This window comes from Stenella coeruleoalba (assembly GCF_951394435.1).
Source record: "Stenella coeruleoalba genome assembly, chromosome: 9".
NCBI lineage: Eukaryota > Metazoa > Chordata > Mammalia > Artiodactyla > Delphinidae > Stenella > Stenella coeruleoalba.
The window spans coordinates 91978226-91999157 of record NC_137155.1 but is presented as its reverse complement, the minus strand read 5'-3'; the positions used below and the strand labels follow the sequence as shown (position 1 = coordinate 91999157).

General features: G+C 51.3%; 1 protein-coding gene across 3 annotated transcripts; it reads right to left on the bottom strand.

The window, feature by feature from the left end:
- Positions 1-3251: 3251 nt before the first annotated feature.
- Positions 3252-20590, bottom strand: ADCK2 (aarF domain containing kinase 2). 3 transcript variants are annotated; one of them, XR_013829816.1, is made up of 9 exons: positions 19187-20590; positions 17334-17480; positions 15069-15197; positions 13972-14067; positions 11040-11291; positions 9540-9668; positions 8648-8701; positions 5634-5760; positions 5139-5193 (listed from the first exon to the last, which is right to left on the bottom strand). XR_013829816.1 is itself a non-coding variant. In XM_079931817.1 (8 exons), the coding sequence occupies exons 1-8, from the start codon at positions 20117-20119 to the stop codon at positions 5053-5055; spliced, it is 1881 nt and encodes a 626-aa protein (XP_079787943.1). In that variant the 5' UTR covers positions 20120-20590; the 3' UTR covers positions 3252-5052. The 3 variants fall into 3 exon arrangements, 2 of the variants coding, with proteins under 2 accessions (XP_079787943.1, XP_079787944.1); XM_079931817.1 differs by lacking the exon at positions 5634-5760 and having other exon boundaries at positions 3252-5193; XM_079931818.1 differs by lacking the exon at positions 5634-5760 and having other exon boundaries at positions 3252-5193; positions 9540-9596; positions 11130-11291.
- Between the last annotated feature and the right edge of the window lie 342 nt (positions 20591-20932).

Here is a 20932-nt window from a genome sequence, read left to right as displayed (position 1 = left end):
GACGTCAGTGGCGTCGCCCCGCCCATCTTCCGGAGGGGGAAGTACGGAGGCGGGCGGGGAAGGAGGAGTTCCTGCCTCAAATTAGCGTCGGAAGCCCTTCCCAGCTGTGAGGACCGTGGGCCGGTAGCTGAGCTCGCCTTCCACACGGAGGGACCTGGCTCGCCGTGGCTTTGATGGTCAGGAGGCGCCTCTGAAAGGCGAATGGTGTAGCCGGCCCTGGAGAACTCGGCTAGGTGGAGCCCCCGGATGGGCGTGCCGCGCCTCGGCGCTCCGCTTCAGGAGCCCCTCTTCGTTACGCGGGCGCTAAGAAACTTAACCCTGAAACTGAGCTCGCTCCTCCTTACCGGTGCTTATCTAGATGCTGTTACCCGACCTGGACCCGCCTCCCTGCCTGCTCTCCTGAATTAACTACCCTTCCAGACCGTGTTAGGAGGCCACATCCTTTCTGAAACAGTATGTCCTTCCCAAAGCTAGTCCACTGTACTCTTCTTTCCTGCAAAGACTCAACGGTTTCTTTAAAGCCTTCATGGTTGTATTGTTCTGCAAACTTGAGCTTGATTACCAACCCGCAGCCAGTCGTTCCCACATGTCAGCACCTGGACTGGTGGTATCAGAATTCCCTGAGGAGCCCGACCCCAGATATTACGTCTGGATTAGGGCCAAGGAATCTGCCTTTTAGCGGGCCTCCAATTTATGCCTCCTTGATCCCGAGCCAGCTCTGGATTCTTGGCTTTTGTCTCTTAATATTGCCTTCTATTAAGTCCTGGACGAACTCCAAACTTCTCTAGACACCCCTCCCCAGTCCCCAAATTCTTTTTTTTAAATTTATTTAATTTATTTATTTTTGGCTGCGTTGGATCTTCATTGCTGCGCGCGGGCTTTCTCTAGCTGCGGCGAGCGGGAGCTATTCTTAGTTGCGGTACACAGGTTCTCTTGTTGCGGAGCACGGGCTCTAGGCGCGCGGGCTTCAGTAGTTGTGGTTTGCGGGCTCTAGAGTGCAGCCTCAGTAGTTGTGGCGCACGGGCTTAGTTGCTCTGCGGCATGTGGGATCTTCCCGGACCGGGGCACGAATCCGTGTCCCCTGCATTGGCAGGTGGACTCCCAACCACTGCGCCACCAGGGAAGTCCCCCAAAATTCTTAAGGTCCCCACTTACAGGTTATAGTTTTCCCAAGAACTTCCAGATTTGATTAAATTATAAACTTAACCTGCCAGCCTCACACCTTGGAGATTTCGATTTGAAATGGATCACCTGCCCAGCACTGAAGACTTCACACTGAGTCATAAGCATGAAGAATAGGAAATTTTTGAGAGAAATGTAGACCTGAATTTAGGGATTTGAGTGCATTGAATATAACTGACACTACTTCTGTGGCAAGATATGGGCCTCCATGTGCCCTGTAACTGGAAACCCCTCTCCCTGGAGAGAGGCTTACATAAAGCTATGATTACTATGATGCCCTTCTGAAGAACTTATTGATTGACCTCTAGCCCTATAGGACTCATCCCCCCACACCCTGCCTTTTCCTGCCCTCCTAACTTCTAAGTATATAAATTATAGGAAAGAATTTACTATTTTCTGGGTGCAAGTTGACTTCCCAGCTGACATGCAATAGTGTGGCTTTCTCTGGGCTACCATTCACCGCTTACCCTTCCTAGTGACATATACAAATCACTAAGATAGGAAGTTCACGAATTGGGAGGACAGGGCTTTCCATCCTTCCTAAGGGAGCTCTCTGCCCATATTATGCAGCTGCCTGCCTTGCTCCCAGGAAAGAACAATGCTGTGATTCCTAGGCCACAAAAAAAAAAAAAAAAAAAAACACCGTAAACACACAAAAAAGCATAGAACTTGAGTCTGAAGATCTGGAGTTCAAACCTCAGCTCTGCCAACAATTAGCTCTATGAATTTGGACAAGTCACTTCTCCAAGCCTCAGTGCCTTTCATCAGCCATTTAACAGAGTACCTGGCCCACAGCATGTGCTCAGCAATTTTTTATTGCTTTGTTAATACTTTCCTTTCCTGGTAGCAAAAGCTTTTCAGGTAAACTAAAATTCATTTACCTTCCCCTTCTTGCTGAATTACAAAATAAAAAGTTTTAACTTTAATGCTGGCTTGTATTTAAAGCAATATTGTTCTACAGACCATTTGTGGGGTCCTTAGCTCTAATGTTTTGCATCACAAATTCTGATTTTTTGCTATAAAAAGTTTAGGGTCCCAATCAGTAAACTATTTTGACTATGTAACAGTGACGCATATTTGTTTTGCAGACATGCTCTAAAAACTCCAAGGGCAAATATCCCTGACTGCCTTTTGCAGCTTGCATGACGACCCTCTTTTTGGTTCTCAGATAAGCACACTATTTGAATGGATGCATTTTAGAAGGTGAGGGAAAGGATGCCAAGCCCAGACACTGAGCTCTCAGCTTCGACATGCAAATCAGATTCAAACTGTGAGACAACAAACTGTGAGGACAGACTTTAAATGGCCTAACATTATAGCATCTAACCCCAAATCAAAAATCTATCCCATAGCTAGAAATAGAGAACACAGCAGGGGGATGAGGAAGGAAGGAGAAAAAAAAAAAACTTGTTTACACAACTTCATGTTTATTTAATTTTCTACTTTTTTTATTTTTTTTTTTTTTGGTTTTTGGTTTTGGGGGGCTTTTTTGGCCTCGCTGCAAGGCTTGTGGGTTCTCAGTTCCCTGACCAGGGATTGAACCTGGGCCACAGCCGTGAAAGCGCCGAGCCCTAACCACTGACCACCAGGGAACTCCCTAATTTTCTACTTTTAAAGGCTTGTTTGATCTCCCTTTCCCTATAAGCCTTGTAAAGAAGAAAGGAACTTGTCTTTCCAGTGGTTTTAGTGACACAGAAATGAATCTTGTTCTCTCTACTTTAGTGGGATTGAGCTGTGATCTTCCTTTGGGGAGATGCCCTGCTGGACACTTTATCTACTTATACCCAAGAAGTAGCCTTTTCTCCTTATGAAGATGAACGTACAAATCAAGTTTAGCATTTTTAAGATACTTATTTTAAAAATCAGCAAATTATCTGTATTAAAGCACAACCATTAACCATTTTTCTCCTCTTCAATCCAGCCTGTGTTCGTTTTCTGTTGCTGCTGTAATGGCTCCTGAGGAACTGAGGCCCTCGGTCCAACAGCCCACAAGAAGCTACATGAGTGAGCTTGGTATCAAACACCCCAGTGGAGCCCCAAGATGCCTGCAGGTGTGCAAGACTAAGCAGAGGACCGGCTGAGCTGCACCCACATTTCTGACCTGCAGAGACTATGAGGTAACAAGTGTAGTCGTATTAAACTGCTACATTTGGGGGTAGTTTGTATGCAGTGATAGATAACTAATACATGTCACAGTGGGTTGATGGAATCCATTGGCTTTAAAGGAAGGCTCAGTGGTGCTGGTGTTCGCTCAGGGAGACACCTGCTGTATGTCAGTGCCCCCTTCTCTCGCCCCACAGTGTAACTGTATGTGCCGAATGTCTAGCTGGCTTGCTCATGAGGAGGGAGCTGAACAGGGCTACCTGGAGCCCCCCAGCACCTCACTGCCTGATTCCAATGCCCTCCCCTCAAGACCTGGAAGGTACAAACAACATCTCCACCCCTCTGAAAAAAAAACTGCACCAAAGGAATCTCTGTCCAACTAAACCTTAGTTGTTCCCTAAAAGACAGAACCTTTAGCCTTAAGAAGGAAAGAATGAAAGGATCTAGTCCTGTGGTCAGAGCAGGACTTTTAGAGAGCAGGGAGGCTTGAGCTTCCACTCACTGTCTAGAGCCGTGGTCTCCAAAACAAGCAGGAGAATCCACTGGAATGTGGGGAAAATACTATTTTTATCAAAAACAAGAAATTAAGCTTTACTGATATCCACTCTACAAGCTGACCCTGCGACCCTCTACATCCATGTGGGCCAGACACACGTCAGACCAGCTTTGAGACAATAGTCCGTAGATGAGCCCAGTGCAGAGGGCGGCAGTGGCCGCCACCCCTTCCTTCACTGCTGGAGTGTCACTGAGTGCTACCGTGGATTTCCAGTCCTGGTTAACAGGATGTACTTATTATATTATCTTTATATTAATATTAACTGAAATTAACCCTGGGCAAATGCACAAGGGCCTGAACGTTGCTCAGAAAAACCAGAATCTAAATGCTAATATGTGAGCGCAGGGGATCTTTAAGAAGAACGGCAGAGCTGATTCTGTTCCTATCTCTAGTATGTCACATTAACCATTAATCATTGTGGTTTTTTTCCTTTTACCTTATAATACAACTTAGCAAGAGGTTGGCAAAAAATATTTTAAATTGTCCAGAGGATAATTTGAGATACAGTGAAACTTGCCCTAAGTGAAGGCTGTGCCTCCAGAGATTGGCTAGTGATGGTAGCACCTGTATAAAACTGATATATGTGCATGTATATATAAATATACGCAACTTTTTACCAACAGGGCACATAATCAAAACATTTGAAACAAAACAAACAAACAAAAAACACAAAATACTGTGGGGAATTCCCTGGTGGTCCAGTGGTTAGGACTGTGCTTTCACTGCCGAGGGCCCGGGTTCAGTCCCCGGTCGGGGAACTAAGATCCCGCAAGCAGTGCACCAAAAAAAACAAAAGACAAAAGACATTTGGAAGCCATGGGCCGACAGGAGTCTATGACATTTTCTAACCTAGATATCAGAGTCTGGAAACAACCAGCAGGACCCACCTGATCCGGGAGTACAGAGGGTTAAGATGAGAAGAGGGAAAAACCAGAAAACAAAATAAGTTTATTCGTCCTCCTTCAGAGAACATTTTCCCTGAAATAGAGTCTCCCTGACACCAGGCACAGCTTCCACGACTGAACCGAGAGGACCTTCTTTCCCTTTACTTCTCCAACTAACCCAAAGCTTTTAAGACAGATGCCTGAAACCAAATCGGAGTGAAAAGCAGTGGCAGGTCTTCCACAATCCCAATTTTAGAATGTTCAAGCTGCCACAGGAGAGGCTGTTGGGAGTGGCCTCCAGTTGAGATGAAGCACCCACTGCTGCAGTCAGCGGGAGGTCGCTAGTCCTGGCAGAAGGAAGGGCTTTGCTGCCTCCAGGATGTCCAGTTTAGGGTCCAGTGAGCGGCCAAGCCCCTCCAACACCATGATGGCAAACACAATTGAGGCAAAGTTGCTCTCAAGCTTTACCTGAAACAGAAAAACAGCTGTTCTTTCCGAAGCCCACTGATATACAGAGTGTCCTGGGTAACATGTCACCATCCACTCCCGGCCTCATCTACCTGCCCATGTGATTTTTATCATCTACCTAACATTCTTTTCCCTACCCAGTCATTTTTCCCACCATCTCATCTACTCACCCAACCCCCATCTACTAGAAATATTAAGGAAAATATAGGGGATGCAGTGTGTACAGCTCTTCTCTAGGGGAAGTGTGTGTGTGAATGACTTAAAAATACTAAAGTGAATAGTTTACAGCTACACCGGGAACCAGAAATCTAAATAAGGGTCATTCTTCAAAATCCACAGTAGTCTTTTTGAGACCAAGCACAACTGGCTTTGCTCAAATACAGCAGAGTTTCTTCCCCTTTGGAGCCAGGTTAATAGTAATAACAATTTACGAGGATTACCCAATTAATTCTCAAAAGTACTCTCATTATCTCCGTTCAGTAGATAAGGAAGCTAAGGCTCAGGGTGGCTCAGGTGGTGACTTGCTCAAGGCCTCTGGGTGAGGAAGAGTAGAGCCAGCATTTAAACCTAGAACAAGAATCTCTTTTCAGGTGGACAGAAGGTCAGGCAATGGAAGGTTGACTCATGGGGAAATAATCTTTGTTAAAAGTAAAGGGGGGGGGCTTCCCTGGTGGCACAGTGGTTGAGAGTCCGCCTGCCAATGCAGGGGACACGGGTTTGTGCCCCGGTCCAGGAAGATTCCACATGCTGTGGAGTGGCTGGGCCCATGAGCCATGGCCGCTGAGCCTGCGCGTCCGGAGCCTGTGCTCCGCAATGGGAAAGACCACAACAGTGAGAGGCCCACGTACTGCAAAAAAAAAAAAAAAAAAAAGTAAAGGGGACTGGGGACTTCCCTGGTGGCGCAGTGGTTAAGAATCTGCCTGCCAATGCAGGGGACACGGGTTTGAGCCCTGGTCTGGGAAGATCCCACATGGAGCAACTAAGCCCATGCATCACAACTACTGAGCCTGCGCTCTTAAGCCCGCGAGCCAGCCACAACTACTGAAGATCGTGTGCCAAGAGCCCGTGCTCCACAACAAGAGAAGCCACCGCAGCGCGAAGCCCATGCACCACAGCAAAGAGTAGCCCCTGCTTGCCGCAACTAAAAAGAAAGCCTGTGCACAGCAACGAAGACCCAATGCAGCCAAAAATAAATAAATAAATTTATTAAAAAAAAAAAAAGTAAAGGGGACTTCCCTGGTGGCGCAGTAGTTAAGAATCTGCCTGCCAATGCAGGGGACACAGGTTCGAGCCCTGGTCCGGGAAGACCCCACATGCCACGGTGCAACTAAATCCGTGTGCCACAACTACTAAGCCTCCACTCTAAAGCCCGTGAGCCACAACTACTGAGCCCACGTAACACAACTACTGAAGCCCGAGCACTTAGAGCCCGTGCTCCGCAACAAGAGAAGCCCGCGCGCCACAATGAAGAGTAGCCCTCTCGCCACAAGTAGAGAAAGCCCGTGCCAGCAACAAAGACCCAATGCAGCCATATATAAATAAATATTTAAATATTTTAAAATAAATAAATAAATAAGGGGTATTTTTCCCAGCTAAGGCCCAAAAACTTGTCTGGGGAGTCATATGGCTGATCAGGAGAAAGCGGCATGTTACAAATGCACACTCATCGTGGGAATGTAAGATTGTGCAGGCTATGGAAGACAGTATGGAGCTTCCCCAAAAACTAAAAGAAATACCATCTGTAAATCAACTGTACTTGAATTTAAAAGAAACTATGTGATCTAGCAATCCCACTTCTGCATAAATATCCAAAAAGAATTGAAAGCAGGATCTCAAAGAGACATTCGCACACCCGTGTTCATTGCAGCATTGTTCTTAGTAGCCAAGAGGTAGAAGTGGCCCAAATGTCCATCAAAGGATGAACGAATAAAGAAAATACAGTATATCCATACAATGGAATATTATTTAGTCTTTAAAAAAAAGGCAATCCTATCACCTGCTACAAAGTACATGAACCTCAAGAACATTACATCAAGTGAAATAAGCTGGTCACAGAAGTACAAATATCTTATGATTCTACTATATGAGAAATCTAGAGTCATCCAAATCATGGACACAGAAAGTGGAACAGTGGTTGCCAGGGGCTGGCGGGGAGAGAGGCATGGGGAGTTTTTGTTCAGTAGATACAGAGTTTTAGTTTTGCAAGATGAGAAAATTCTAGAGCTCTAGAGATCTGTTACACAACTTTGTGAATGTGGTTGACACTGCTGAGATGTGCACTTGGAGATGGGTAAGGGTAAATTTTATATTATTTTTTTAACCGCAATTTAAAATGTTTTGAATTGTTTTAAATTAAGTGCCTGGTGAAGCACTTGAATAGAGTGGCTGTACTCGATTGGCCCTCTCTCTGCTGTCCTGTCCTGAGAATCACAATGACAACAGCAAACATCTAAAGCTCTGGTAACCGTTGTGTCCCAGGCAGTGTGTGAGGAAGGCTGTGTGCCAGTGCGAGCACCGGAGGCCGGAGAACAAAGCAGCTGGGAGTGGGGCTCCGCAGTCGGGCTGCGGGCACAGGGTCGGGCACTACCATGGGGGCCACCTGGCCGGGGGTGAGTTGCTCGGTGCCGGCCTCGAGGAATGTTGCGGGGATTAAATCAGATACTAATAAATGTTACACAGCTAAATTAGTTGCGTAGAGGGGAGTCACGGCACACTGCTACCGTTGTCAAGGCCTCATCCGGCCCTCCCAGCGGCCCCGGGGAGACTTGGAGAGACTTGAGCAGGTCAGAGCTGGTTGGTGCGGAGCTGGCTGTGAGCCTCACCCTCCGGCTCCCCGTCCCGTGCAACTGAACTCCCAGGAGTGTGTGTTCATTCCAGGTTCTCTCCAAGCCAGCCCCCTAGCAATGATTAAAGCTTTCCCCAATCCTAAGGTGATATTTAAGTCATTTTTTTTTCCTTTTTTTTTTTTTTTTTTTTTTTTTTGCGGTACACGGGCCTCTCACTGTTGTGGCCTCTCCCGCTGTGGAGCACAGGCTCCGGACCCGCAGGCTCAGCAGCCATGGCTCACGGGCCCAGCCGCTCCGCGGCATGTGGGATCCTCCCGGACCGGGGCATGAACCCATGTCCCCCGCATCAGCAGACAGACTCTCAACCACTGCACCACCAGGGAAGCCCTAAGTCATTTTTAAAATGGAACCTGTCAAAAGTTTTGGAAAACAAAGTTTTTCACCAAAAACCCCGCCAATGTGGGATCACAACGTGACCAAGGAAAGATCTTGCCAGACGTCAAGAAACAGAAACAGCACTCTTCACCACAGGGATCGGTGCATGCAACGTTTTCAAAAACAAGATCTCACATAAGAAAAGTACCTGTCACCACCCTGAGGCCACCCACCTTCCCCAGATCCCTCCCCTCCTGCCTGACCAGAGGGCGAGCTCTCCACCCAGACCTCACCTTGTGAGTCATCAGCAACTTAAAGACATTCGAGAGAAGGATGGAAACTTGAAGCTGGAAAACAGAATAAAGAGTCTGCAGAGGCTGCAGAGCCCCCGGGAACCCCTTCTCCCTTGCCTGCCCCGTCCCACGGCCACACGCACGCACGCACACACACACAGCAGTGAGCAGAAACAGACTGCCTGACAAATCCCAGAAAGGACTGCATGCACACAAGCCCAACTTGCACCTCACAGCTGAGTTCAAAGACCCCTCGGAAGGACCAGCCTGGAGGCCTCTACCCCCACACTCCCGGCACACACAGACATCACTTCGGAATCAATAAGACAGGCAGCGCCGGGGGGCCCGCTGCCGCTCCCCACTGCCAGTGGGCCACCTCTTGTTCTGACTCGCTCCAGCTAGCGTGGACTTGGGAATGAACTTGGGAAGAAAACTCAGGTTTGTCAGAACTGTGTGCAGAATACCAAGTGGGCTCTGCTGCAGGTCTAAATAGAGGGCGTGAACATTCGGTATGTCCTCTGTCTGCTCAGGGGCCTCAGTCCTCCCTCGCCCCACCGCCATGCTCTGCTGAGCTCCACGGACATAAGGCAGCAGAACAGCTGACCCCCAGTCTGGGCAGGGCAGGTATGCAGCACTACATATGTCACCGTCCCAGCAGCCACCCAGGAGAGCCTGGTCAAGGAGCCGCTCTTGAAAGCCGGGATTCCAGAGGGCCTCCTCACACCTCAAAGATGTGGGCAGAGGAAAAGCTTTGTTCTTTATCTGCCTGAAAACCCAAGCCCCTCGAGACTTCCCCCCATGAAGAGGCCTCCCTTAGACCTGTGGTTTGCTGTGTCCAAGGGCAAGATCAGTAAACACCCCGAGGCCCCTGCGCCTGGAGTGGCCTGCTCACCTTTTCCAGCGTGATGGTGTTCTTCCTGGCCTGGGTCACCAGCCTGGCCATCTCAGCCTTAAATCCCTCCACATCCTTGCACTCACTGGCCCGGGCATGATGCAGGATGAGCTCAGCCACTCTTTGGCCCTGGAAGACGCAAAAGAAAAAAACTTGGTAGAGTCAAGAGGGCATAAAACTAGATGCTCTGCCCAAACTTCTTCATATCCTAGTTGTTTCCGCCCCAAATTTTCTACCACCCTGCTTTTGGCCACCCATCCTTTTTTAGCTTTACTTCCCCGCCCCGCCATACCTGGTAAATAGTCAAGGTCTTTTGCAGCTTGTCTTGGGCAGTGGGGCCCCACCTATACTCAGCACAGTCAAGGAAAGGAGCTGCACTGTCTCCTTTGCCTCCAAGGCCACCCAGGCCCAGCAGCAAAGCCAGTGCCTGCTACGCGGCACTGCCGACCAACCCACCTGGCCCAGAGCCACCAGGACCTGCCGCCAGCCTGGACCAGCCACACCATCCTTGAGGGCGGTCTTCCCGCCCGAACAGAATTCCCTGCTCACGGCTGACCCAGCCTCTGTGCTCCAGCCGTCTCACCCCTCCTCCACCCAGGAAGCCCCTGATCAAAGCCTCCATGGTCTCCCCAGCACCCACGCAGCCCCGGCGGTCACAGCCCAGGAGCCAGGCTCCTCCTCCTCGGCTGTGACCTTCTTCTTTTGCCCAAACCTGTGCAGAGGAGCACCTCCCACCCCCTCACCAGCCACTGCACCTCAGTGTTGAACCTCGGCCCAGGAGGTCCTTTCTACCTGGCTCAGGCTCACGCCTCTGGTCTGCCCCCTCAGAAGCCTCCTAAGCAGGGGTTCCTCTGAATTTCGCCTTTTCTTCCAGCTTTCTCTTTCCCAGGGTCTTTCTTGCTGGAGAATTCACTGTCCCCCTTGATGTGGCACTTTAGGTTGACTCAGTAGAGGCTTCGCTGAGTCCTTTTTGCTAAATAATAATTCTCAACCACTGGAGCCCCTCAGAGGCACGGGGTGAGGGGTTAAAACCACTTATGTCCCCCCACACCCACCCCAATCATGTGTTTTCCCACATCTGGAGAATAAGTTCCCTGAGCTGCTGCTTCTCACCAGCCCCACCTTCTCGCAGCAAATGGCACAGACCAGGGCGGCTGTTATTCAGTCAAGAAGCTAGCGTTCCCAGGGCCCAGCTGTACACTTACTGAGGAAGGAAGAGAGACCACCAGAACAACAGCATTTGGGAAGGAGGCATGTCTTCCCATCATTCCAAACCATGAGCCGCTCGAGCAGGCCCGTTCTGACTACAGAGCCTTCGGCAGCTTCATTGTCCTGCTCCCCTTCCTTCTCCCCGCTTCCTCTCTCTGCTCCACCCATTTCCATCAGGAGCGCCCTTGGCAAACACAGGCATTTACAAGAATGACAAACGCTGAGGAGCCCCAAGGTTCCCAAGGGCCTAAAAAATTCACCCCCAAATCCCGAGAGCCCAGTGGGTCTCACCTGCCCCATCACCACGGCCATGAAGACTTCCCGGAAGTTCCTCAGGTCGGCAGCCTGCAGCTCGGCCACAATGCCGGCGTCCAGAAGCACCAGGCACAGCGGGCACCGGGCAGGCGTCACAGCCACTGCCAGCGCGTCACAGACATCTACCTGCTGAGGCTGCGCCTCTTGGCTCTTGGGAAGACCGTCGGCACCCTGAACCAGGATGTTCCCAGGGTGAAGGTCCGCATGGACAAAGTTGTCCACAAATATCTGGGAAGAGATCAGAGCTACTCTAGGCTAAGTCAACCTCACCATCCCATCACCACGAGGCCACGTGTGGAAAAGCTTCCAGGGTGACGCGAGTTCTCGATGATGAATTACAAGGCAGAGAGGTGTGCGTTTTATAAAGCCTCAGAGCTTGATATCATTGATTGAAAATTTGTACAGGGACAAGCCAGGTTGATGTTTTCAGGAGAAGATTTATTTTCAAAGTAAAGAGCATTAAAAATGATCATAGGGGAACATGATCAAAGACCAAACCGCATTTCAAGAGACTTATTTTTACTCTATGAGTTGAGCAATTAATATTCAAATTAAAAATTATCTAGTCATTGTTGACAGATTTTCCCCAAACCTCTCAGTTCTTACAATTCATGTAACTTCCTTCCTTCAAAAATATTTCATAAATCAGACTTTGCCTCCATTACCTCCATCTGTCCACATGAGGAAGGCTAGCAGTGATCCTGACAGCTGTACTGGCGCATGGAATCGGGGAGGCTGGGAGAAATGGCTTTGAACCTGCTAAGCAGGAAAGAAAGCCCCAGGCACTGTGATGGAGGGAAAGTCAGGCATGACTTTGTGGAACAGGAATCTGCCTGCTGTGAAAGATCATAGAAACCACCAGCAATCCTTCTATGAGGGGAAGGAGAGACCCGGGGCAGAGGTACAGAACAGCTGCTGCTGGAGGGGCTCCTGGGAGCCTCCTTCCAGCCAACACAGAGCCCTTCCTCTACTGGATTCAGGCCAAAGACCCCATCCCTCATGGTGGTCATGGCAGCAGGTCACCGAGGGACCCTTCTAGTCCAGATCCTGGCTCTGCTGGAGGTAAGGGAGGCTGCTATCCTGGTGGAAATCCCAGGAACTGAGGAAGCCGGGGCCTGCACACCTGTAGGATACGGTCACCAAAGGCTAGCTGACCCCCGACCCTGGGACAGAACCTCCTGGCACCTTGCTGTTAGCTGAGCCCCAGGGTCCTTGATCCCACAAGCTGGAAGCCCCCCGTGATCTCCCAACTCCTGAGCGCTGCTTAGCACTGCTTCTCCCCTAGCTACTCCCCCCTGCACCCTCCCCTCTGGCCCACGGTGCGCCTCGGAGCCCTGTTACTGGGGACAAAGTCCTCTCCCCACTGAGCTTCCACTGTGCTGACAGTGGAAACCCAGCTCTCCAGCGACAACCCCACTTCTCCAGGAGCCCCTTGGGTGAGGGCTACCTATTCTCGATACCCACGCACCCCAGGGCTGGAGGTGAAGTCAGAGCCACTCAACCACCAGCCCCTGTCACCCTGAGCCCTCTCCAGGTGTCTGGCTTACAGCCTCCTGTGCTGTCTGCCTGCACCACACCACCGTCCCGCTCGGCGCACCCATTCCCACCTCCGCCCCACTTCTGCCACCTGCCTGGCCCTCACGGCTCCACCTTGGTTACCTGGTTTCTCTCCTCCTACTCTCTGAACACACGCCTGGTTCCTTCCTACCCCGATTCTGTACCCCCAGACCTGGGCACTCGTCCTCACTATGCATCCTAGACCAGCTGTCTGTGCCTCGACCACTCTCTTCTGTGCCAACCACCAGGAAGAGTTCAGACCCTCGACAATCTCAGTATCTTTTTTTTTTTAATTTATTTATTTTTACTTATTATTTCTGGCTGTGTTCGGTCTTTGTTGCTGTGCGTGGGCTTTCTCTAGTTGCAGTGAGCGGGGGCTACTCTTCGTTGTGGTGCGCAGGCTTCTCATTGCGGTGGCTTCTCTTGTTGCAGAGCACAGGCTCTAGAGCACGCGGGCTTAGTAGATGTGGCACGTGGGCTCAGTAGTTGTGGCTCGTGGGCTCTAGAGCACAGGCTCAGTAGTTGTGGCTCACGGGCTTAGTTGCCCCGCAGCATGTGGGATCTTCCCGGACCAGGGCTTGAACCCGTGTCCCCTGCATTGGCAGGCGGATTCTTAACCACTGTGCCACCAGGGAAGCCCGTGTATCTTCTTTCCTTGCTCCTACACATGAGCTGCTAACAATGCTGGGTTCCTGCTGTTACTACTAGTGATGAAATAACTGATATTGCTTTGGGCTCACTATAGCCTTTTTTGAGTGTCAACTCATTAGTAATTATTGTCAGGCCATCCTCTCCAAGGAGACAGCTAGACTTCCTTCACATCCCGGAGGAGATGGTGCCACTTCCTGAACAAATCCTGGGGCTGGGACGGCCCATCCTAAATGACCCTCGGGTACCCGTACTTCACCCACTTAGCATCGCCTGTCTTCCCACTAAACGGGGATGTTCCCTGAACATTGTTGTCATGTCTCTTTTGCTCACAACTGTAAATCCAGCACTTAATTCAGTGCCTGGCACGTAGCAGGTGCTCAACAAATACTTGCTGAATGAATGAATGAAATAGCATGTAACACCCGAGGTGGTCTTTGGCTGTTTGTCTAAACTGTAGGCAAGTCGGGTGGGGCCTGGGTCTCCCTCCCCACTCTTGCACAGAGACACAGCGCATAACACGGAGAAAGTGCTCAACAGAAAGCTGTAGAAGAAGGCGCGTTTGGGTCAGCTGGGCTATCTCTAGAGCTGACCCTCTCCAGCCAGCAGCCATTTGCTCGGCCGAACAGGGTCCCCCACCTCCCGCCTCCCACACACAATTCCACCGCGTGCCAGCTGAGCGGCCGCCCTGCCGTGAACTCACCATCTTCAGGAGCATGTTGATCCCCAGCCGCGCAATCTTCCTCTTCACGTCCCCGGGAATCCCTGCTTGCTGGTAACTAGACACAGGCACACTCTCCTGGGGGAAGATCGGGGAGAGAACAGCTTCAGCCTGCACAGCCCGCGACTGCCCCACTCCTCGTCTCCACAGGGACACACCCGCACGGCCTTCCCACTGATGGGGAAGTGACCCGGAGAGGTTTTCCTTTCTTAGAGCCCCTATGAATCTGTCACCCACAAGATAATTTTAACCTATTTACCCTTCCCTTCTACAACACGTATCAACAAGTCCCATAGGTTTACTAGGGAGGAAATCCAGCGACTGCCACCCACAGGTAAGAGAGGCTTTGCTGTCAGGGTGAGCTTGTTTCTGGTCAAGAATCAGCCAATGGGGACAAGAATGAGCTCTGTGACCTCACAGGAGGGAAAAGAAAAGGAAGAGAGAAGAAAGGGGAGCCAGTCAGTACGTGTTTCATATAGGTTAGTTATTTAATTGTCAAAGCAGCCTATTGAGATAGATCTTGTTATCCCTAATTAACAAATAAAAGAACTAAAGCCCAGAGAGTTTAAGTAACTTGCTCAAAGTCACACAGCTAGTAACAGTGGGTCATTCAGGTCACTCCTCTGGATCTCATTACCATCTTTACAAAGGAGACTGAACCAGGAGACAGCTAAGGCCATGACAGGAATACTTGTTGAGCACTTTCTCTGTGTTGAGCACTTTTGCCGTGCAGTCTCTGTGCAGAGGGCATTTTGCATTCAATGTTTCATTGACTCTTGGGACAACCCTACGAGGCAGGAAGGGTTGCCTGCTGTTGTACAGGAGGGAACTGAAGCCAGCCAGCAAATACAGTGGCAGAGCAGACTTCCAAATCCAGAAAGTCTTAGGTCAGGGCCAGGCTCTCAGCCACCTTGCTACGCTGCCTTCCACCCTCAGGCGTATCCAAACCCCTCTCAGTTTCACAGGCAGTAATCACATGCTCTCTTGGCTTTTGTCTTTTCCAACTCAGGCCTTCCTGTGAAGGGGAGACAACCTGACTATGAGTAAAAGGCGCGGCCAGGGGAAGCTCTCAGTCTTACTTCATACGTTTCCACCAAGACATCCCTGGTGACAAAGGGACGCAGAGGGGTGGGGAATTTGACAGAGTTCACATTCAGGAAGTTGCATTGGAAGTGTTCTAGATTCCGAGCTTCATAACGCAGGTCAATCTACAGGGAAATGGAGAGAAGAGGTGAGGGAGGGGTAGCCTGGGCCCAGAGACAGCAAAATCTGAACCCCCCAAGAGCTAGCAAGTCCCAAGATTCACCTGCCTTCCCCACCTGCTCTCTTGCAGAACTCCCAAGAAACTCGGGCTGCCCCAGAAGTCTCAAGCCCCATCCCTACCCCACGACGTGAGCTCCAAGCTGCAGACAGCAGACACGCTGGAGAACTTGTCTAAACTGAATTTACGTTCACCCTGCCCCCAGTCACCTGCGAGTCACTGCAGATTACACCTTCTCTCTTACCCTCCATACCCATGGGAGACTCAGTGCCATCAACTCTGCAGCCCTCACCACTCTCAGATCTGTTCCCCTTTTCCATCCCACTGTTCCTCCCACGGTGACTCAAAACCAGTCACCTGAACCCTAACAGAGGTGTCCTAGTTGGGCTCCCTGTCCCCCATCTTCCCTCTCTCCAATCCATGTTCTGGTGTCCCCCCCACCCCACCTGCAGGACGGAGTCTGCATTCATTAGGATGACGTCCAAGGTGGGCCATGGTTTGGCCCCTGCTTCTCTCTCCAGGTCCATCTCTTGGGGCGCCTCCTCCTTCCTCTACTTCCCCAAACTCCAGCTGCACCCAATCTGCAGAGTGCTGAACATCTCAGCCTGCCAGATGCCTCCCGTGTCAGTGCCTTGTTTACTCCCCCTGACTGGAATGTTCTTCCCCCATTTGGGCCAACTGCAAACACTGCCCTTTCGCGAGTCAGCGCAAGCCTAGGGAGCCTGGACCCTCAGGGTGGAATGACCACTTCCCCTCTTGAGCCTCAGCTGAACCCGACCGAATCTGTAGAGACTCCTATTGTAACTCATGCTTTTTCTCCAAATATTTCACATCAGCCCTCCTCCTACTACTATATATTCCTTGAGGACAGGAAAACCTCACTTGTTTTCTTAGTTCACCAGCTTCTAACACAGTTCTTAATACATGTTACATGAATTTATAAATGAACATACACCCCCTACATACACCCAGACTCTAAGATTTCAAGGCTGGGAACGTGATTGGACCACTCAGAGCTACAGCTGGTAGGAAGAGTTGATTTTTGAGATAAATGGGGTGCGCTATAGAGGTCTAAGCTTCAAGTGATGGGATCCCATGATGCCTATCAGACTTCTCAAAGGGGAACTGAAGCTCAGATGGTAGAACTGAGAGTGATTAATGCCAAGATGGGTGTCAGAAAAGAAGTTATTTTTCTCTGTTTTAATTTTCTTTTATTATCAAACCTACACAACTCCATAGCATAAAGCAAAGCTTTCTAAACGTTAAAACGCATCCCTGGGGCTTAAAACCCTAAATCAGAGGACATAAGTGAAGACTTGGTACACTGCTTCTGAAAGCCTGCCAATTTCTGTGCCAACCGCCAGGAAGCCAGCACAGATGCCTCCTTGGAGCCCTGAGAGCCTCCAGCATGTTTACCAAGTCTGGCTACTTAAACAGGTGTCCCAAGGGCCCTGGACAAGGAGGAGGTCCTTGTCTACTCATTAACCCCGGAAACAAAGCAAACCAAAGGCACCGTGTGTGACTTCGCTAATTCTTCTTCTGCTTCTGGAGTTCGGCCATTGATTGTGGCACAGATAATGCTATATGTTCCACCAGAATCATTTCATTTTCATCCCAGACACTAAGGAAGACCGCCTTCCCCAAGCTCCCTTGTAGTTACACTGGGCCCGTGTGATTAAAGCTCTGACCTGTAGACTGGGAAGAAGTGATATATATCACTTCCAGACCTGGCCACAGAATCCTTTACATGACCCTCCGTGGCCTCTCTCCCCATTCCACACTGACCCCAGATGACAAATTTGGGAGGAAACTGGGTCCCTGAATAACTATGGAGTAGAGCTGCCACTCACTCCCTCAGTTCACCTGCATGGAGCTTTCATATAAGCAAAAAATAACATTGTTGCATTAAGTCACTGAGATTTGGATATTCTTTGTTATATCAGCTAGCATCACCTATCCTGACTAATATACTACATTAGCCACAACGCACTGGGAAAATACTCATCCATTCAGCATTTACTAAGCAGCTGCTAATGGCAAAAACTGTTGTGTGCTATTTACAACTGAGGGAAAGAGAATTCACCTGTTGCACCATGAGCTTCTCAAATTCCTCCACAATCTCAGGCAAGCTGAGCCACTTGATTCCTGGCAAAAGTGCAAGGACTCGGCTGCCCATCTTCATCAGCAGCAGGTCCATCTGCACCTGAGCAAGCAGGCCAGGGTGCAACACCTGCCAAAAGGAGACACAGTGAGACAGGAGGGATCAATCAACCCAGCCACGGCTGGGTCCTACCGTCAAAGGAGAGTCAGCAGGCTTCTCATCAGAGCAAAGGAGAAGCAGTCCCAACGCCCAGGATGCTCCTGCATTCCTCCCTTTGCGTCTTCCTGAGGAGACTCAGAGGGCAGCTCGCCTGCATGGCACTCAGCTTTGCTGGGAAGCATAGGTGGGCTTCTCCTTCAAATACATTAAGTTTAGATCAGTGATTCCTAAACATTAGTGAGCATAAAAGTCACCGTGGGTTGCTTGGTGAAAATGTGGACTCCCAGATCTCCTCCAAGACCTACTGAGTCAGGGACTTCCCTGGTGGTCTAGTGGTTAAGACTCCACGCTCCCAAGGCAGGGGGCCCGGGTTCGATCCTGATCAGGGAACTAGATCCCACATGCATGCTGCAACTAAGACCCAGCACAGCCAAATAAATAAATATTTTTAAAAAAGACGTACTGAATCAGACTGGCTGGAAGGGGAGCTGGGAATCTGCATTTTACTGAGTGTACAGGTAGCTGAGTCAGGTGGTCCAAAGCCTGCAAAATACTGCTCTAGAGTCACAGAACTCCAGAGGTGGAATGGAAAGAGTTCAAACTCCAGTTCTGCAACCCATTTCCTGTATGAAACTGGACAAGCTGTGCAACTTCTCTCAGCCTCCTGTTCTATCATTTAAAACATGCATATAGGGGACTTCCCTGGTGGTTCAGTGGTTAAGACTATATGCTTCCAATGCAGGGGGGCGCCGGTTCGATCCCTGGTTAGGGAACCAAGATCCCACACGCTGCGTGGAATGGCCAAAACAACAAACAAAAAAACCCCATGCGGACAATAACCCCTACCTCCACCTCAAATCCTTTTAGGAATAAAGTGGAGTATAAATAAAGATATAAGAAAAAAATGCCTATCTCGGGCATCTAATAAAGATTAAACAATGCATCTGACGTGACGGGCATGTTTCCTGGTATACAGCAGGCATCCACTCCTTTTGTATCCCACAGAGCAGAGGGAACCTTCGAGATATTTTGGACCAGTGTTTCCTAAATGTGCCTAATGATGAGAATCATTTGCAGCGTTTATAAAAAGCCAGGCCCAGGCTCTTCCCTTGGAAAGTATAACTCAGTAGGTCTGAGTGAGGCACCCTTGGGAGGGTTTTATCTGAGGAGGTAAAAGAGAGCACCAGGGTATTTGCTACTAGCATCTGCCAGTTCTCCTGGGGACGTGCTGAACAGGGGTGGAAAGGTGTGGAGAGAAGAGTTGATGGAGCCCGGGAACGGGTGATTGCAAATAAAGAGAGAAGGAAACCACTTCTGTAAAATGAACGCCACCCTCTTGGGCTCACCACAGCACACCTAACACAGTCTGTCTCCGATCTATCCTGACCCCAGAGCAGGAGGTCAGCTGAATGGTGGGTCCTCCACCCACAGCGACAGCCAACTCCAAACCCTCTTCATTTTCCTCTTTCAGACCATTCGCATCACCACTCCTTCAAGCCAAGAAATCAAACAGCTTGCACATCACAGGCACTCAGATAACGGTCAAGCTAAAAGAAATCAATGGAAGGCAATGTGGGGTGACTTGCAAAGGGGGACTTCCTGATCTGGGCAGCTCCGTGGAGTCGGTGAGATTTTAGAGATGGGAAGGGTCTGGCTGCAAACATCAGAACACTTACTTTCACGGCCACGGGGATGAGGTGATCTGGCTGTGGTCCATGGGCGAGTCCCGAAGCCTGAGACAAGGCTGCATTCGATCCAACCAGGTCAGCTTTAGGGAAGAGCAGCCCTTCTAGAAATGACTGGTCGGCAAGACTTCCTTGAGGCCTCCACGCCTTCCCCAAGTGTCCAAGGAGCTCTCCCAGCCCCCGGACTTTCCCGGCTTCCGAAGAAATCTGCAGTCTGGAGGCTGTGGCCAGTCTCCGGATGCTGTCATTCTCCAGGAAGGCAGGATTGGCACGTGCTTTGTACACTTGGGCCACGCAGCCGGAACCCACAGGCTCCTGCTTCTCAAAGCAAAGGACCCTTCCCCAGTCCTCTCCGAAGGCCTGCCGTAGGAAGTGTTCAGTGTGGGTCCAAGGATGGGGCGTCACCTGGACGTGCAGCTTGGAGAACTGCGCACAGAAAGCCTCTGAGAAGAGATCACGCCGGGTGCTGGCCCACTGGCCGAGTTTGATGTACGTTGGACCGGAGGTCTCGGTGGCTTTCAGAAGCAGGTGGAGCCAGAGCCTGGAGACGCTGGGAGCCAGGTAGGTGAGGGGGTAGAGTAAAAGGAGGGGGAAGAATTTCACCAAGAGCGCCCCCGCGCGGAGCCAGATCCGCAAGTGCAGAAGGAGGCAGCCTAGCCGCTGCTCCGGGGGAACTCTCTCCAGTGGCCCGTTTTCAGCCAGGTCACTCCAACTGGTCCTTTGCCGACACAAGCTCTCAGGGACCCCCTTGCCAATGTCCTCAGAGGCTGAGATGAGTTTGGGCAAAGTGCCAAGCAGAAGCCAACAGAGTCTAGCCTTGCGACAGCACCCAGAGGGTCTCAAAAGACCGAGGTCCTTTCTGAGCTCCAAGCCCCTTAGGTGCGACAAGCAGACCCTGACAGAGAAGCGCCAGGGGGTCACCATGCTCTCCCAGAGGTCGCGGTCCAGGCTGCCTGCCTCCACTTAAGGAGCACCCATCTTCGTTCCTTCTTTCCGCAAGGCTGGCCTGAGTCTGGGCCCCAGCTGAGTATTCCACTTGAAAGCGAGGCAGCTGTGAGACTCGGGGAGCTCAGACCTCGCCTCGCGTGTGCAGTGTGCAGCCTCTGCCGGGTCCTGCTGCGAGTCCTGCCTCCTCAGGGCCGCCCCGCCCCGCGGGCCCGCAACCCTGCCCCGCCTCCGCCGCAGGAGGGCTGGCCCATCAGTCCCCGCTCCCTGCCGGATACCTCGCCTGGGTCTGAGGCCCGAGGGTTTTCGGAACTGAGAGCCGGAGGAGCCAAGCCAGGCCCAGGTCGGGGACGTGGCCCGCGCGAGGTGGCCGCGCGGGTGGAGACAGAGCCGGGCCGCAGCAGGGTCACCGCGCACGCCGGCCGGCGCGCTGAGGGCCTGCGCGGGGTGGGGCTGGGGGGACCGTGCGGAGGGCCGCGGCGCCAAGAGCCCGGGTCGGGGTGAGGAACGGCCAGGCGGGGCGAGGCGTGGAGAGCTGGGGCGGGGGGCGGGGGCAGTGCGGGCGGCCGAGGACCCGGGCACCGAGTACGGTGTGGGGAGGAGTCGGGCGGAGTTGTAGAGAGCCGAGTCCCCGCACGCGGTGGGGTCCGGGCGCCAAGGGCGTGGAAGGGGCGCAGAGGGCCGGGGATCAGAGGGCCAGGGATCGGGGCGCCGAGGGCCGGGGATCGGGGCGCCGAGGGCCGGGGATCGGAGGGTCGGCTATCGGGGTGCCTAGGGCCGGGGATCGGGTGC

Bases quoted from the DNA above. Each gene is read 5' to 3' on its own strand.
- ADCK2 (XM_079931817.1), bottom strand. From the start codon at position 20,119: ATGGTGACCCCCTGGCGCTTCTCTGTCAGGGTCTGCTTGTCGCACCTA. The intron at 15,198-17,333 runs GTGAATTCTCTT...ATTTCCCTGTAG, and splicing joins AGAAGCTCATGGTGCAACAG to ATTGACCTGCGTTATGAAGC. The intron at 14,068-15,068 runs GTAAGACTGAGA...ATCTTCCCCCAG, and splicing joins TCTTGGTGGAAACGTATGAA to GAGAGTGTGCCTGTGTCTAG.